The sequence below is a fragment of the Lutra lutra genome, chromosome 2 (genome assembly GCF_902655055.1).
Source record: "Lutra lutra chromosome 2, mLutLut1.2, whole genome shotgun sequence".
Lineage (NCBI taxonomy): Eukaryota > Metazoa > Chordata > Mammalia > Carnivora > Mustelidae > Lutra > Lutra lutra.
In genome coordinates, this window is record NC_062279.1 from 118,120,753 (window position 1) to 118,138,511 (window position 17,759).

The 17,759-nt window shown below is 38.6% G+C and overlaps 1 protein-coding gene across 1 annotated transcript in view; it reads left to right on the forward strand.

Annotated features, from left to right (window-relative positions):
- Positions 1-9,152: 9,152 nt before the first annotated feature.
- SYNPO2 (synaptopodin 2) overlaps positions 9,153-17,759 on the forward strand; it is a 174,559-nt gene continuing 165,952 nt past the window's right edge. The window contains exon 1 of the mRNA XM_047718306.1: positions 9,153-9,408. Coding sequence (XP_047574262.1) covers positions 9,304-9,408 — 105 coding nt within the window. The 5' untranslated portion in view covers positions 9,153-9,303. The remainder of the gene's footprint in view (positions 9,409-17,759) is intronic.

Sequence of the window (17,759 nt, forward strand, 5' to 3'; positions counted from 1 at the left end):
CTTGCTTTTCTCTGCACTTGGGACACCTTGCAAAATCATTTCATGGAGCTTAGGCCTTACAAAACTGGGAATCACTATTGCCACCTTTCATTCTTGCTCAGCAGAAGTCCCTGAGTTAAGGAAGTGAGAAGGTCTACTTCCTTGGAAGAGGAAGAAGGCAGAAATCTGAAGAGTGAACAAAATTATTAAAATCTCAAAAATTATCCTGTCACATACCTTTTATATATTTTTGTATATTGAAAAGGAAACTAACTGGTACTTTGGCTGTCTCTATGCTCTGTCTCTCTATTACGGGCTGAAATTTATCCCCCAAATTACATGTTGAAGTCTTATTCTGCAGTATCTCAGAATGTGACTGTATTTGGAGATAAAGTCTTTCAAGGGCATTAAGTTAAAATGAGGTCATTGGAGCGGGCCTTAATCCAGTATTACAGGTGTCATTATAAAAAGGAGGTTGGAGATACAGGTACAGAGAAAAGATGATGTGAAGGCACTTGGAGAAGACAGCCATCTACAGGCCAAGGAAATAGGCTGACACCTTGACCTCAGGTTTCCAGCCTTCAGATTGTGAGACAACAAGTGTCTCTTCTTTAAGCTACCCTGTCTATGGTGTGCTGGGACGCCCAGCAAACTAATGTGCTCCCTCATGCTGTGACGCTGGGCATGACAGCCCCTCTGGGCTTTGGGTAAAAGTAAGAGTCGCTGGCCTGCATCTCCTTCACTCTGCAAGCCCCAGTGATGGGATTTTAAACCACCACCAGCAACTGTGGTAGTTTCTCCCCAAACTACATACAGCCTCAGAACAAGAGAGAGCATGCAGATGAGCAGAGAAAATGTTAGGGAAACCTAACAGACGGTTGCAGGGTGTCTTCTTTCACGCTGCCCCTTCTCTCTTGCCCCGGAATGTGCCAGAACACATCACCACCTGCTCAGAGGGCATTTCACAGGAAACAGCTCAAATACTCGAGTCACAACAGGCCCTCGTGGGGTCAGCTGATAATAAATGAGTGATTCTCCAATAGTCAGAGAGTTGCCTCACTGTTTAACATGAGTTCGCAAATGTTTATCCATCGTGTGGATTATCTATGTATTTTTTAACACTTAGGATAAAGTTCTCTTATCTGTAATTAATTCCAGCCAGCATGTTTTCTCCAAATGTTAAGAACGATCATTTGAAAAGAGCTTGTCTTTGTCTGAGATATTAATTTCCTTCCATAGGCGCAATTTTATGTCTACTTGTTGTCAGTCCTTTTTTGCAGAAGGAAAAATTAAAACAAAACAGTAATAAAATACATTGTCTTAAAGCTCTAAATTTTAACCCTGATTTGGGAAGGTATAATTTAGTGACAGTTCCAAATAATGATTGTAGCCCATGGAAAAAGTGCTCTTGTGCATTTAAAAATACAGATGCTATCATTTAGATCTTTAATAATTCATTGGTATTACCTTACATTTTTCCTTAAAAATTATTTTTACTCCTTCTGATCTTTCAAGTAATACTATCTGAAATACAAAACGTGCAATATTTAATAGTAAAAAAAAGTAGCAAAATGATATTGTCAGGAGACATCATGAATCATGTTCTCGTTTATTTTTTGACATTACAGACAAATGCCTTCCAGCTTTTTGGAGAAAAGAGAGGCCTAAACCTATTTTTTCTAACAAGTTTACTTAACTCCATCTTCATTGTCCTAAAATGTATACACACACACACACACCTGTACTTTTATAAAATATGCTTTTTGAAACTGAAACTTTTAATGTGTGTGTATCCTATGGGGACTTTAATCCCTGTGGTTTCATTTGGTGATTCATTCAAATTTAGCTCACATAAATATATTAGCTAATGTTGTAAGATGCCTGCTAGGTTTCTGTTTCTGGTTTTGTGTGTGTGTGTATGTTTGTGTCTGTGTGTGTGTGTTTAGGGCTTTTTGGTAGAGATGCCTGGGTGGCTCAGTCAGTTAAGTGTCTGCCTTCAGCTCAGGTCAGGATCTCAGGGTCCTGGGATTGAGTTTACATCAGGCTCTTTCCTCAGCGGCGAGCCTGCTTCTCTCTGTCTGCTGCTTCCCCAGCTTGTGTTCTCCCTCTCTGTCTCGCTGACAAATAAATAAATAAATAATACATATAAAAGTAATTTTTTAAAGGCCTTTTGAGAAGGGGCACATGCACCCCAATCTTCATAACAGCAATGTCCATAATAGCCAAATTATGGAAGGAATCCAGATGGATAAAGAAGATGTGGTTCATCTACACAACAGAATCTTATTCACCCATCAGAAAGGATGGATACCTACCATTTGCATCGACATGGATGGAACTGGAGGGGATTATGCTAAGTGAAATGTCAAGCAAAGAAAGAAAATTATCATATAGTTTCATATGTGAACTATAAGAAATAGCACAGAGGATCATAGGGGAAGGGAGGGAAAACTGAATGGGAAGAAACTGAGGGGGACAAACCATGAGAGACTCCTGACTCTGGAAAACAAACTGAGGGTTGCAGAAGGCGAGGGAGATGCAGGATGGGGTAACTGGGGTATGGGTATTAGGGAAGGCACATGATGTGGTGAGTACTGGGTGATATACACACCTAATGAATCCTTAACCACTATGTCAGAAACTAATGATGGCTAATTAAATTTAAATTAAATTGAGTGCAAGATGACCACTCTGGACCAGCCAAAAAAAAAAAAAAAAAAAAAAAAAGGCATTTGATAAGCATCAAGATTTAGTGGCCCAAAAGAAAAGGTTAGGTTTGGTAGATATTGAAATCATGGTGTATTATTACAATTTTGGTTTTTCTAAATTTCAATAATGTTGTGAGATAATAGAAAGTGTATACTGGTCTCTGACCCCAGTTCCTGACACACTAGGAGCATCTCTTGTTTTAATGTTGGTCTGTGACTTTTGTTCATGATACAGAACTCCTGAAATCCTTGTGTGGTGGGAGTGTCTTTTTATTTCTTATGAGGTGATTCTGGGTGGGCTTTTGGATGAGGGCTGGCTACTGGAAAGACCAAGCCAAGATCAGAAGCTTGAAATTTTCAGTTTTGCCACCCATTTTGTTGAGAAGAGTAATGGAGCCATCATGCTTATATAATGAAGCGTCTATAAAATTCCAAAAGTACAGGGTTTGGAGAGCTTCTTTATTGGTGAATGCTTGGTGCTGGGAGAGGGTGTGTCTGGAGAGGGTATGGAAATTCTTCATCTTTTCCCATATTCCTTGCCCTACCTTCCAGCTGGATGTTCTCTGTATCTTTTACCGTGTCTTTTAATAAACAAACAGTTAAATGTAGGTAAGTATTTCCTTGAGTCCTGTGAGCCACTCTAGCAAATTAATCAAATCCAGGGAGGGGATCTTTGGAACCTCTGATCTATAGCCAGTTGGTCAAAAGCCCAGGTGAAAACCTGGACTTGTGACTGGGGTCTGAAGTGTATGTGTGTGTGTTGTGGGGAGGAAGTACATTTTGTGGGACTAAGCTCTTACTTATGGGATCTGATGCTATCTCCAGGCAGAGAGTGTCAAAATTGAGTTGAATTTTTGAATATCCTCCTCATGTCCTGAGAATTGTTTGTTGATGGTGTGGGGTACGCTCTCCACTCCCACTCTCACTTATTTTTTAGTAAAAAATTGAATTGGAAAAATAACAAAGAAGCATGACCCAGCATAGGTGGCTAATGTGAAATTATTGTAGAATAAGTAATTCCTATAGGAATATTTGTGTTTTATAATGTGGTTTCCCAATTCATGTTAGGCTCAGAAATCTTACTGTGCTGTCAAAATTGGGAAGGATAATATAGGTATTATTTCCAGAATGATCAAGTGAATGAATGGATGGATGGTATTATAAAATAGAACATCTGGTACATTGTTATATCCTTTAAATGACTTAAAAGTAGAGATAGTTTAAGAAAATCTTTTTTTTTTAATTGAGGTATAGTTGACATTGTTGCATTATGTCAGGTGTACAATGTTAAGGTTAGTTTCAGGTATACAACACAGTGATTTGACAAGTGTGCATGTTATGCTATGCTCACCACAAGTGTAGCTACCATCAAAGAGGTCATTTTCAAAACCACTCAAATCACTTTTTTTCTTTAAGAAAGTGAATTTTTATTCTTTTCTTAATTCTTTAATTCCAAATAAAGAGCAGGCTGTGTGCTGTTTGCACAGGGCTCTGGTTCCATTTCTCTACTTGTGTCTCAGTTTCATTTTGTTGGGTCTGGTACTTGATTTCACCCTCTTTGCAAGCTATTAAGTTAGCCTGCTCCTGTTTCATGGAAGCTGGGAGAAGACATGAGATTCTTTGGTCAGAGACAAAGAACTTTCTTATACAAGGTACAGTGAGCAGCATACAGTACAGTACATCAGCACATTTACATGTTTATCTAGCTTCAAACTCCATAGGGTTTATAAGATATTACCCAGATGGATGCTACATATGTAGTGGATGTCCATAACAGCTAAGGGACACTAAGTCTAGTGAATCCATTGCTTTTAGTTCATTTTTATTTTTTGCTTGCAATCAGCTAGCAAACTTACTCTTTTCCCCACATTGAGATATTACCATATCCATCAAGGTTGCCTGCTACAAACACAAGCCTGAGAAAAGGCTCAGGAAAAAAAGCATTATGACCTTGAATTCTGACACATCCAGAAAGACACCTAGGAGCACTAGAGACCCACGGAAGACTCTCTCTCCCAATATATCTTGTGGTGGTTTCACCTTCATACTGGCTTCCCCCATTGGTTGTTATCAATATCCATGGGGCAAACAATATTGTCCCTAACAGCTATCTGGAAGAGTCTCAAGATGTCCCGGTTGGACCATATATGAATTAATCACTGGAGCTGGGATAATGTCCTTGATTTAGGCCTAGGTTTGGCATCCATTCCTGAACTAATCCCTGTGTTGAGGAGGAAAGATTACTCTGACTGTCTTAGATCAACCAACTTATCCATGCTGTTGGGGTGGGAGGATTAATTTTTATCTAACCCAGTAGTTCCTGCCCAATAGGGAAGGGGCAAAATGTTAGGGAGACTTTCACTAAATATTCCACATGGTCTTTAAGTGGTATAATTGAAGAATTTTGCTTTATTGCAGATTTTCCCAAGTCAAATGAAGTGAGAAAAAGAAAAGAAATTAGAACTCTTTGGCTCTCTTTTCTATATTTTCTATATTCTGGGAAAGCTTATCTAGTCTTTCATTCTACTCATATTAATTGAGCACCCATTAGCGGTCAAGAATTCTATTAGAACTGGGAATACAAGTTCAAATAAATTGGAAACATCTGCTAATCTCATGGGGCTAATCATCTAGTGTTGGATTCAGACAATTTAAGAGACCATTTGAATGAGAGAGAAAGTGCAGGATGATGGCAGCACATGGAAAGAACATCTGACTTGGACACAGGGGCAGGGCAGGATGGTTAGGAAAGGCTTCCTGGAGAATATGATGTGTAATCTGAGACCAGAAGGATGAGTAGGAATTATCAGGTGATCTATGTGTGAAGAGGATGAGATCGCTTGGAAGCATGACCTAGCAGATGGGGCAGCAAAGCAGATTAAAGAAACTAAAAGCAGCTTTGTGTGTTGAATCATAAAATTCAAGGTGGGATGAGGTTGGAGAAAAAATGAGAGTGAGAGGCAGAACATATTCTCTAAGTAAAGGAGTTTTGATAATTTTGAAAGCTCTTAAAGACCTGAAACAGAGGGAAACATAAGTAAGATAATGATTTCATTTTAGAAGTTTCACCCTGGCTGTAGAGTCAAAAATGAATTGAAGGTAGAAACCCAACTTTTGTAGCAACATGGACGGGACTGGAAGAGATTATGCTGAGTGAAATAAGTCAAGCAGAGAGAGTCAATTATCATATGGTTTCACTTATTTGTGGAACATAACAAATAGCATGGAGGACATGGGGAGTTAGGAGAAGGGAGTTGGGGGAAATTGGAAGGGGAGGTGAACAATGAGAGACTATGGACTCTGAAAAACAATCTAAAGGTTTTGAAGAGGTGGCGGGGTGGGAGGTTGGGGGAACCAGGTGGTGGGTATTAGAGAGGGCACGGATTGCATGGAGCACTGGGTGTGGTACAAAAACTGAATACTGTTATGCTAAAAATTTTTAAAAAATGATAAAAATAAAAGAAATAGAAAAAAAATAGAAAAAAAAAGAAAAAAGAAACAAAGCTGGGAGAGATGAGTTAGGAGATTGTTGAAATCCAGGCCAGAGATAGGATTAATCACACTTGTGGAATAGAGTGAAGGGGCAGATTTGTGATCTATTTAGAAGTTAGATCCATACATCTTTTTTTTTTTTAAAGGTTTTATTTAATATTTATTTGAGAGAGAGAGAGAGACAATGAGAGCAGGAGCAGGAGGGAGAGGCAGAGAAGGAGAAGCAGGGAACCCAACATGGGGCTCAATTCCAAGACCCTGAGATCATGACCTGAGCAGAAGGCATATGCTTAACTAGCTGAGCAACCCCAGTGCTTCTGGATCTATACCTCTTAATGAGTAACTGGACACAGGAGAACTGCACTAGGGAGTACATAAGTCCTGGAGACAGGATAGCAATGATAAGAACAGATATATTAAATTCAGGCAGGCAAACGTTCAAATTTCTACCACTTAGAATCTAAGGCTGAGCTAATTACCAGTAAAAGGGAGACACTAATAACTAAGTACCTAGCATGGTTACTTTGAAGATAAATAAAATACTATAAATCTTCAGTAAATTAAGCAGTATTTGAGTCCCTGGTGCTCTGGAGGAACTGGTTGGATGGAGTAGCAATTCCTTGAGTATAGCAGATGGGAGTGTGTTGCTGCAAGTAACAATAAACTGGACCTACAGCAGTTTAAGTGAATATGATATGGGACTTAAGCGAATATGGGTTATTTTTCTTGCATAATAAGGACACTGGAGGTGGACAGGTATTGACATAAATTCAGTCAGAACAGGAGTCTTTGCTGTGATCGTCATCTTTATCTCATGGTCACAATTTGACTACCCCAGTTCCAGCCTCCAGCATCATATTCACATTTAAGGCAGGACTGAGGGGAACCAGGCACAAGAAAAAGGCCATAAGTCTGTCAATTATCCTGAGATGGGAAACACAGGAGTAGAAGCAGAAGTTGGAGGAAATATAATGAGCTTGATTTTGAATATATTGAGTTTTAAGTTTTATATGTGTTCACGTAGAAACAGGTTTAATGAGCAGTTGAATATATTGGCCTGGAGTTAAGGAATGATATTTGAGATTGAGGAGGAAGGTTAAATTCTGTGGGATGAATGAGAGAACCCATAGAAAGGGTGTACGGTGAGAAAAGTAAGTAGATCAGGACATAGCCCTGGAAGAGAACACACACATTTAAAGAATGAGTAGAAGCTCAGGACTGCCAAAGGCGAGAGAAGAGTGGTTAGAAAGAAAAGAGGAGAGAGCATGTTTTGTATTCTAGAATAGAAGCCTAGGAGAGAAGACAATCGAAGGAGGACATGGTCAATAATCTTAAGTGCTCACAAAAGCAAGGAGGTAATAAGTGACCTTGTAGAGAGCTTTTCCCACTGTGGGGATGAGAGCTAGACTCGACCGGGTTGAAGAGCACAAAAATAGGCCGGAGTGGAAAGAACAAATGTAAAAAGTTTTTTTTCTTATTTTATTTTAAGGTTCTCTTTATTTATTTGTCAGAGAGAAAGCACAAGCAGGGGGAGTGGCAGGCAGAGGAAGAAGCAGACTCCCCACAAAGCAGGGAGCCTGATGTGAAACTCAATTCCAGGACTCTGGGATCATGACCTGAGCCAAAGTCAGACACTTAACCGATTGAGCCACCCAGGGGTCCCTGAAGTTCTTTTTCTTTTTTTCTGAGTTCATACTTTAAGTTGTTACTTATAAAATTCTTTTTTTTTTTTTTTCAAAGAAAGATTTGGGAGGTAAATGCAATTCACCTCTCAGGAGAGAATCAAACTTGAGATGCATGTTTGATCTTCATGCCCATCAAAGGATCTCTTTGAGTTCTGCCAGTATCTGAGTGACTGTCTTTTACTCCAGTGAGAAGACACAAACAAAATCACTGGACACCTTTGGCTTCTCGGCGGCGAGGCTGTGTGAAGGTTCACCGCAGAGAGCTTCCTAGTACTGAAACAGGCAGAGTGTCTGGAAGTCAGTTTTATCTGGTACTGCATGTAACACAAATTAACTTTCCCAAGCTTTTCTTTATTTGGTATGTTTTTATATGGATGAATGTCATAGAAAATAAAAATATTATGGGAAAATAAAAATGTTCCATTTGCACAATTTGTGATAGATTGTATTCAGATTTAAAACATTAAAATATTTTCTACCACATATAAAGTCGACTTTTATTTTGGACCACCCAGACTCAGAACACTGTGATGAAGGACTATAAAAATAAGAAACTTGTAGATGACATTGTACGTAGTTCGCTGACTATTTTGGTTTAAGAAGTTTCTTTCCTGCTAAGGAAGGCAGAAAATGAAACACTTATTTAAATTTAAAATACTCCAAACTATGCAAGAGATATAGTTAAAAGAATGTAGTTTCCAGGAGGGAAATTCTTTTCTTCTCCTCTTCCTTCTGCCTCTTCTCCCAGTCCTCAACTCTAAAATACATACACCTATTTCATAGTTCAAAAAAGTACCTTTCAGAGTAGGAGGTTAAAAAAGAAACAACAAATGGTTTGCTTTCTTTTATTTCCTCTTATGTAATTAGACAGTAGACGCTCAGAAAAAATTGTAATATTTTCACCCTCTTGAGCTCCCTTTGGTCTGTTTCAATCATCACTGTGGTCATTCTCAAAACATTTATTTGACAGAATCAAATTGTCTAGTGGTTGAGTTCTCAGGGCTCATGTATTAGGATGTCACTCGTAGCCCAAAGATTAAAACCTTCACGTGTTCTCCGCCAGTCACAGGATTATTAAACGGAAGTTTTTCAATCATTCTTTCTTTTAAGTACTGGCATTTAAATCCGTTAGCGCTAGAGAACTTTCGCTTCCCCGCCCCCATCTGGCCCCAAATGCGGACCTTCCCCCAAGAGGAGTCTCTTTTCTTTGCGTGAAGTGGGCGGAGCAAAGGAGCGTGACGCAAAAGTGGGCGGTGTCTTTGATGCTGGGAGCGCCTCTGCCTCCTAGTGAACGCGGCCAGCGGCCGCAGCAGCTGCTGAGGCTCTCGGTTCCCCGGTCGTGCCTCCTGGGCAGGCGCCGGGAATTAAGTACACATCTCAGCTGCACGGAAGCCTCCTCTGCCTTTTCAAGCTCTTCATGCTACCCAACTAAGAAGAAAATGGGCACGGGGGATTTTATCTGCATTTCTATGACCGGAGGGGCGCCCTGGGGGTTCAGACTGCAAGGTGGCAAGGAGCAGAAGCAGCCCTTACAAGTGGCTAAGGTAGGACCACCAAAGAGGTGCTATCACCGCTCAGTGCTGGGAAGGAATGAGAGCAACCTGTTGATGGTTTTTTTCAAGTTGTGATTCAGGACTTTATGTATTAGTTTGATTTTGGCGCCGATGTTAAATTTTTCTAGGATGCGGGTTTGTTCGTGTTTCGAAAAGAAAAATTACCAGTAATTGATAGGAAAAAAAAAAAAAAGAGTGCCGTGTTTATCAGCTGAAGAAAAGGCTAGTTAATCAGCTTTTCTGACTACCAGCAAACACCTGGGAAGTTTCTTCCAGGCAGTATTAGAATACGCAGTTACTGTTTCACGTTATGTTTCTCCGAAGAGAAATGCTCAGCCCAGCTTAACCAATTGGCATGGCTTTGGGGGACTTTTGTAAGGCCTTGGTAGTGACATTTACAATGCAGCATTTATGAAAAGTCTAATTTTGGGCAATACTTTTAGATATATGATGAAAATGTCAGAAAATCTATTTGAAAGAATATTCTTTTAAGGATTTGACAAATAAATGCAAAAATCTACTCCATTCCATCATGTGTACTCATCTAGTTAACTGCTCAAAATAAAATTAGAAGACATTGGAAATATATTGTAAGTAGCTTATAAGAAACTTTGAAATGCACCTAATAATGACTTTAAATGCTTTCGATGCTTTTGTTTCCATTGTATTGCTTGTTTCTTGCTACCAGTTTGCTGGAGGGGATCTGATATGGTCTAAATTGAGATTCAGCTAAAATACATTCTAAAAATGCATGAAATTTAAGCAGACTTTTACCTGAATTGGATACTAAATTGTAGTATTGTAGAGAGGAACATGTTTGATTAATTTCCACTTTTATATTAAAAATGGATTTAGATCCTTATGAAATATGTGGACTTCTGGCCTTTGTAGTTATTTTTTCTCTTGGCTTTGGCTTTAAAAAAATTTTTTTTAATTTTTAATGTTCACTGTGAGGAAGGAGTTTCTTTGAAATTTTCTGCAACTAGGCTTCCATAGGAAAATCCTTTCATAATGCTATGGTGGAATCCTGCCACCTAGTGAAAATTTCTAACATCAAAAACGAAGCATAAAACAGAAGGTTAAAGCAAAATTTTTAGAACTGGAAAGTTTCTCAGAGACCTCTGGTTCAACCTGTGGATTTTAGATAAGGAAAGAGCCCAGAGAGTTTAAGTAACTTTCCTCTGCTCCAAACTAGCAGTGATCGAAGAATCTGAAAAGGTGGTTTCATTATGTTGCTTTAGGAGTCCGTGGCCGGAAACATCAGACAGAACAGTGATGCCTAATTCGGAGTACGCACAATTCATGAGACTGAACTGGATTTGTTCTGGGTCTAGAATAGCAGTTGGCTGGCTCCAGTTACTGAGATTTGGGTTCTAATTCCAGCTCTGATCTAACTTGTAGCCGGGCATGAGACAAATCTCTCACCCTGAGTCATCTTTTGTGAGGTGGTGTGTGTGTGTGTGTAGAGGGAGAGAAAGAGACAAACATTTTGAGTGAGAAAGGAAAGGAGAAAGTAAATTGGAAATTGTAATCTACCATTAGTCAGATTCTATATTGCTAGACTATCTTACTGTCCTATTAGTATACAACTTTAGAATCGTTGCCTACCAGTTAAAATACGGGGACAAAGGTGGCTGAATGCTGTTATTCCCTGTTAGTTCTTTTGTGACCAGACCTTAAGAATAGGGTGGGTATTGAGTTTCTCCTGAGTCCTCAATGTGCTTACTGCAAAGCAGAACTATTATGTGGTGATTTTTTTTTTTTTTTTAAAGAATTAAGCTAATAGCTAGTGAAGGGTGCTTTGGGAGCATTTCTCTGCTGATTACATCTCTATGAAAAGGATTCAGAGAGGCTATTGTGTATGTGAGTGTCAAAAAATTCAATCCAGCTCTTCCCCCAAAATCAGATTTCTTAAAATACCCTGGAAATATATTTGTGATTTTTAAAAGACATTATTAAAGTATTTGTATGTTTGTTTTAATTTTCTAGTTTGTGATAGTATAATTGATTATTAATTCTAAAATATCATTATGAAGGCATCTGGATGTTTGTCTTAATTTGTGTGTGTGTGTGTGTGTGTAAGAGAGAGAGAGGGGTACACTACAGTTTACAGTCTAGTTTCCCCATATCTAAAAAGTGCCTAGAGAGCCTTCTAAAGAAGATAAAATTTATAAGTTAATATGGCAATGGCTACTTTTGTTGGTCTATTTTTTTCCCCTTAATTCAAACTTACATTTAATTTCTGTTACTAGCATTATTTGTTCTAGAAAGCCCTTGGAGCAAAGTGCTTGTCACTTTCTATGTGCCAAGGCCTCACAGGGATCACTGTTTTTCATTTAAAACATCATGTCAACTCAATTCTAGTAATGGTCCCTCAGCTCAAGGTGAAGTGAACATTGCATAGCCTAGACTTCCTCTTCTTTCAAGGTGATGCTTATGGGGGCCAAGTTTACCCCAAGAAGGAAGATGGAGAGGAACAGGGTGGAGAGCCTGGGTAGGGATGTTGCTAGCAAACACAATGCTCAATGGTTTTGAAGAACAGGGAGGATGAATTTGGGAATTAAAGAAAATATATACTAACAAAGAAAAGGAAATTTCAGACAGTGCTTGAATCATGCCCCCTTAAAAGGGGAACACTACAGCAGTTCTATAGATAACAACAAATTTTTGTCTTGTTATAAAATATCTAGTGTTCAGATTTTTCATAATTCCGTGTAGAATGAAAATTGAGGGGCCCCTGGGGGGCTCAGTTGGTTAAGCAGCTGCCTTCAGCTCAGGTCATGATCCTGGAGTCTTGGGATGGAGTCCCGCATTGAGCTCCCTGCTCAGCAAGGAGTCTGCTTCTCCCTCTGACCCTCTCCCCTCTCATGCTCTCTCTCTCACCCTCTCTCTCTCAAGTAAATAAATAAAATCTTAAAAAAAAAAATGAAAATTGAACAAGCTGAAATAAGGGGGGCACCCCTAGCCTTATGTTATTAATGATGATTAGAAATTGAGTAGCTTTATAATTCTAGTAAATATCCTTCTACTGGCACTTTTAGTCACTTTTGAGAGATGTTCAAACATTTTTAGTATTTGGCTGGCTGATTGAACTGTAGGCAAACTCCAGCTTTTAAAGATCACTAACAGAAATATTAATAATCAAACTTTCATTGATATTGAAGTTCAAGGCCATGAAATTCGGTTTTGTTTTCAAGAATAAATTGAATTTTTAAAAGATTCAAATAATCAGTAACGGTTGTCTGGTTTTTGAATGCTTATATATCTTTTAATTTGTGTTCCAAAAATGTGATAGAAGGCAAACGTTTCTAATACAGAGTCACAAGTGTATTTCCAGGAGACATTCATAGAAACAAATTTATTGAGGCATATTTACAACATAAAATGCCATTGTATGTGTGGAAATATTCTTAGAAAAACTGTGTTAGCTCTTTTACTTTACAGAACTCCTTTTTTGAATATGGACTTACATGGCTATGCTTCTGGACAGAGAACTTTGGAAAATCTTCATATACAAAAGGGGGGAGAAATTTTTGTTTTACAAACAAATCTTATGAACAATTGAGTAATAACTCACATTTTGAAAATAATGAGCAAAGAATGTTCACACTGTATCCTTTATATGTTGAATGTTTAGAACTTTAAGCTTTCTTCAAAACATATAGACCACTATGGCATTTATTATTCTCTTACTGAATTTCTTTTATTTTCTTCCTTTCTTTCTTTAAAAAAAATTTTTTTTTTTTTTTTAAAAGAAGGAGAGAGGAAGAAGGGTTGGGGGAAGGGAAAAGGAAAGAGAATCTTAAGTAGGCTCTATATCCAGTGTGGAGCCTGATGCAGGGCTTGATCTCATGACCCTGAGATCATGAGCTGAGCCAAAATCAAGAGTTGTTCATTTAATCTGCTGAGCCATCCAGGTGCCCCTGAATTTCAGTTCATAGTTTCAAGTAACTTTTATTAAAATTGACATGACAAATTACAATCATGTATTTTATGAGGCAGAAGTGGATCTAATGGTTCTGTATGTCCTCTCTTCAAAACTTTAAATAAAGATGTGTTAGTAAAGCACAATCAGATAACATAGTCTCATCCATTAGTGCCATCAGTGAGGTCTCTAAAATGTTTCAAATAAAGTAATTCCAGAAACATAGCTATTTCTAAATGGAAAAAAAAAGAAATATTTTAAATGTGTTTGAATATGTGTGTTTGAGGATAAATGCTCCTTACTACATATGATTGATGACTTCATGTTTTATTGAGTTTTTGAGGGCTTTCTAGAAATTCTAAAAACAGGTATGCTTATAGAATTCTAAAAATTGGTATGCTTACACGCTAGGCAAACCTATTAAGCATATGTTATTTAAAGTCTTTGTTTTGGAGTTGTGTGTTTTAAGACAGATCTAGGTTTGTTGAAAGACAAACTAAGATAATGACTTTAAAAAATTTTATTTTTATTTTTTAAATTTTTTGTTTTTTTGTAAACATATAATGTATTTTTTTTAATTTTATTTTTTATAAACATATAATATATTTTTATCCCCAGGGGTACAGGTCTGTGAATCGCCAGGTTTACACACTTCATAGCACTCACCATAACACATACCCTCCACAATGTCCATAACCCCACCACCCTCTCCCGACCACTCTCCCCCCAGCAACCCTCAGTTTGTTTTGTGAGATTAAGAGTCTCTGATGGTTTGTCTCCCTCCCAATCCCATCTTGTTTCATTTATTCTTTTTCTACCCCCCAAACCCCCCATGTTGCATAAGATAATGACTTTTATCAAGCTCTTTTCAGAAAAATATTCTTTGCAGTATTTTCTTTGAAGGTGTTTTTTCATTAAATGATTCCCTGTAACCTAAGAAGTAGTTAAAAAAATATACTCATTTTAGAGATGAAGAAATTCAGGCACAGAAAGACTGAGTTACTTTCCAAAGGTTAAGCTATAAAAAATGGTGGGATTTGATTGTGAATCTAAATTCTCCTTCTGAATTGGTAGAAACAGGTGCCTGAGAGAATAAAGGAATGCTAAGGTGGTCCCCAAAAGGAAGCTTGTAAAAAATAACGTGCTCTTTATTGAATTGTGATTTAATTGGCCAAGGGATCTCCAAGTTGAGGCCAGATATGTCGCCACGGGGCTTCCTGAAGGGTTGTGTGATATGTTCTGGCACATCCCCACTGCCCCTTTCCCAGCTGATGTAAGAAGAGGAACAGAGAGATGCAAGAATTATGGGGGTCCTTAACATTGGGATGAAGTCATCATTAGTAGTGGGATAGTTTCCCCTTTCTGAAGCCAAGATCTCTGCATTGCTGGGAGGCAAGGAGGTGCTGAGAAGCTTAAAAATGCTCATTGTAAAGATTGGAGGTACCTGCAAGAGGGGCACCTGACAATATATTCCCTAGCAGGATGTCTTCTTTGTCAATAGAATCGCTGGCCTGCCTAGTGCCTAGGGTGAATGGAGAGATAAGAGGTCAGAGAGAGATAATTATCATATGATCTTACTGATGTGTGGAAGTTGAGAAACAAGGCAGAAATCATAGGGGAAGAGAGGAAAAAATGAAACCAGAGAGGAAGATAAACCATAAGAGGGTCTTAATCTTGGGAAACAAACTGAGGGTTGCTGGAGGGGAGAGGGATGGGGGGTTGGGGGGCTGGGTGATGGACATTGGGGAGGGTATGTGTTGTGGTGAGCTCTGTGTATTGTGTAAGACTGCTGAGTTACAGACCTGGACCCCTGAAACAAATAATACATTATATGTTAATTAATTGAATTTAAATTTTTTTTAAAAGATAGGGAGGGATGGGTGAAGGAATAAAACCAGAGAAAGATGTAAGAGGAGGGAGAAAAAAGAGATGAGACAGAGAGAGAGAATGAGAGATAAGAGTAGGAACTTAACTATTTGATAAGGCAAGGATCCTTGCATTTCCCAGGGGTGAATAACTGGCACAGAAAGTGGAGGGATTTGAACCACCCTGCCCAGATAGGCATGCTCTTAGCTAGGGACCAGCAGGCACAAGCTGGCATCTTGAGAAACTACTGGGGGGTTGGAAGGGAGCTGGGCAGGAGCCCTATTTCCATGCTAAGGAACTGTGCTATGGTAAAACTCTCTAGGGCTCCTTGAAGAAACCACACAAGTGTCCTAGCGTCTGGACACTGGCTATAGAGAGGACAGAGATGGCCACTCTGTTAACCAGAGGAGAGCAGCAACCAGAGAGAAATACCACCTCATTCAGTTATGAGTCTGCCATCCCCGCTCCTTCCCCAGTCTTCCTGCCTTCAACCTGGGAGGAGCTAGAGGGAGGTAGGAAGAGAGCAGACAACATCCACCTCTGGTAGCCAAGCCCCAGAGCCACAAGCCCACCACAGTGCTTAGGGAGAGAGCCTAGGGACAGATATTAGATTGAAGCTGTAATTGGACTAGGCTATTTTAATAACTGAAAGTCAACAGAAATGCTTGGGATCTGACCAAAGCATTATTAAGGGAGGGATCTGGCTTTCCCATACTTGAAAGCGGTTGCTGGAAGAAATGAATGTTTCATGTTTATAACTGAAGGAGTTGACCCTCCTCAAAAACAGTTCCAACAAGCAGGTTTATACTATTAATCACATGCATTTGATGTATGTTCACTGGGAATCTGCTTGAAGATTCTTTCCCTCTGCCCCCTCCATTAATGCACATACACTCAGTCTTTTAAGAGCAAACAACTTCATGAAGCGAAAAGCCTTATATGAGAAGCAAAATATTATTTGTGGTTTGATGGATATTTCATTGTTTGACCACCTCAATGAGAACATATTTATAGTATTGAATTACCTTAGGCATTTTTTAAAGTATTTACCATTCTTTTTTATTATAAATGAGTATAGTTGGCCAGGTTCTCAACAAATTGTCTTCCACGTCTTTGTGAATCCATTGGTATGTGGGAAATATTGGCAATAGTAGTTATAGTTTGGTGTTATGATTGTCTGGATTTAGTTTTCTTATCTGGCCTTTAAATCTAGTGTGTTTCAGATAAATATACTAAAAAAAAATACAGTGGATTTGCCATTTGAAACATTGTGTAAAATCTCCTGTCACTTGATTATGAAACAATAGTTTTCCTAACCTTGGTCTTGGATTTTTATAATCCTGCTCATCCATGGCTAGCTTTTCCACTTTTATTTGGAAGCAGTGTGGGGACCAGATTGATAAAACAATGGGGGTGGATGAATTTTCCTGAAAAGAACTACAGGTTTATGATCTAATTTTGCCTGGACAGTATGCCTTTCTTACTGCTTTTCCTTTAGTCCCTTTATCAAAATCTACCTGGCTTGAATTTCACCATTTTAAGATACAGATTATTTTTTCCCTAAGGAATTTATAATAACAGCCAATCAATGTCATTTTCCCCAAACATCTTACTGCCTTTAGCAGTATTTTGTGGAGATTAACTTTATTTAAGAAACTCATGTATAATGTTTCCTGAATGCCAGGTACTTCTTTAAACCACTTTTTAAATATTATGAGAAAAGTCTGTGAGGTTATCATTGTTTGAGATCCCTATTACAGAAGCACACAGAGGTTAAGTGATGCCCAGGTCATATAAGTAGTTGGGGTTAGACCTGGAGTTCATACCTAGAGAGTTTGGCTCCAGGGTTTGTATTCTACCCACACGACTCTTGTGGGTCTAGTGTGGTTTTCTTTTTTCATTTTCACAAAGGCATATAAAGACAATGAATTTAGATGGTAACTGGGTACTGACTTTCTACCTCCTCTAGCTCTTAGTCTGTTTCCTGCCCTGGATGCTTTCGCTTAGGTCTTCAGCCCAGGCCCTTACTCTTTGTCTTTTAGATAACTATAAGCCTTTTAACTGTCTCCCATGTTGAGGTTTCACATTCCTAAGATTTGTGCTACAGAGAGCTGCCAGAGAGATTTTTCTAAATCACCTGTTATGTCATTGCTTAAAATACTTCAAAGTCTCCCCATCGTAGTCATCAAAAGAACCATAACATTTAAAAAATCATATAATGTACAATCAAGTACTTAATGAATTATATCATACACAACAGCTTTACTTTATTTATTTATTTATTTATTTATTTATTTATTTATTTAATTTGCGGATGAGGAGGCTGAGAGAGAAGTTAACTAAATAATTTAAGATCACACAGCTGGTAAATGGCAGGTCCAGGACCAAGTCCAGTTTAATGCCAAAGCCCATAGTCTGAGCTGCTGCCTGCACCATGCTTTGTTCACTGGCCGTAACTCCATGTTATGGAGGCACCCATAACTCTCCACGATCCCATCTCTGCTATACTTTGCAGCCCCATCACCTGGGACTCCCTTCAAGGTGCACTTAG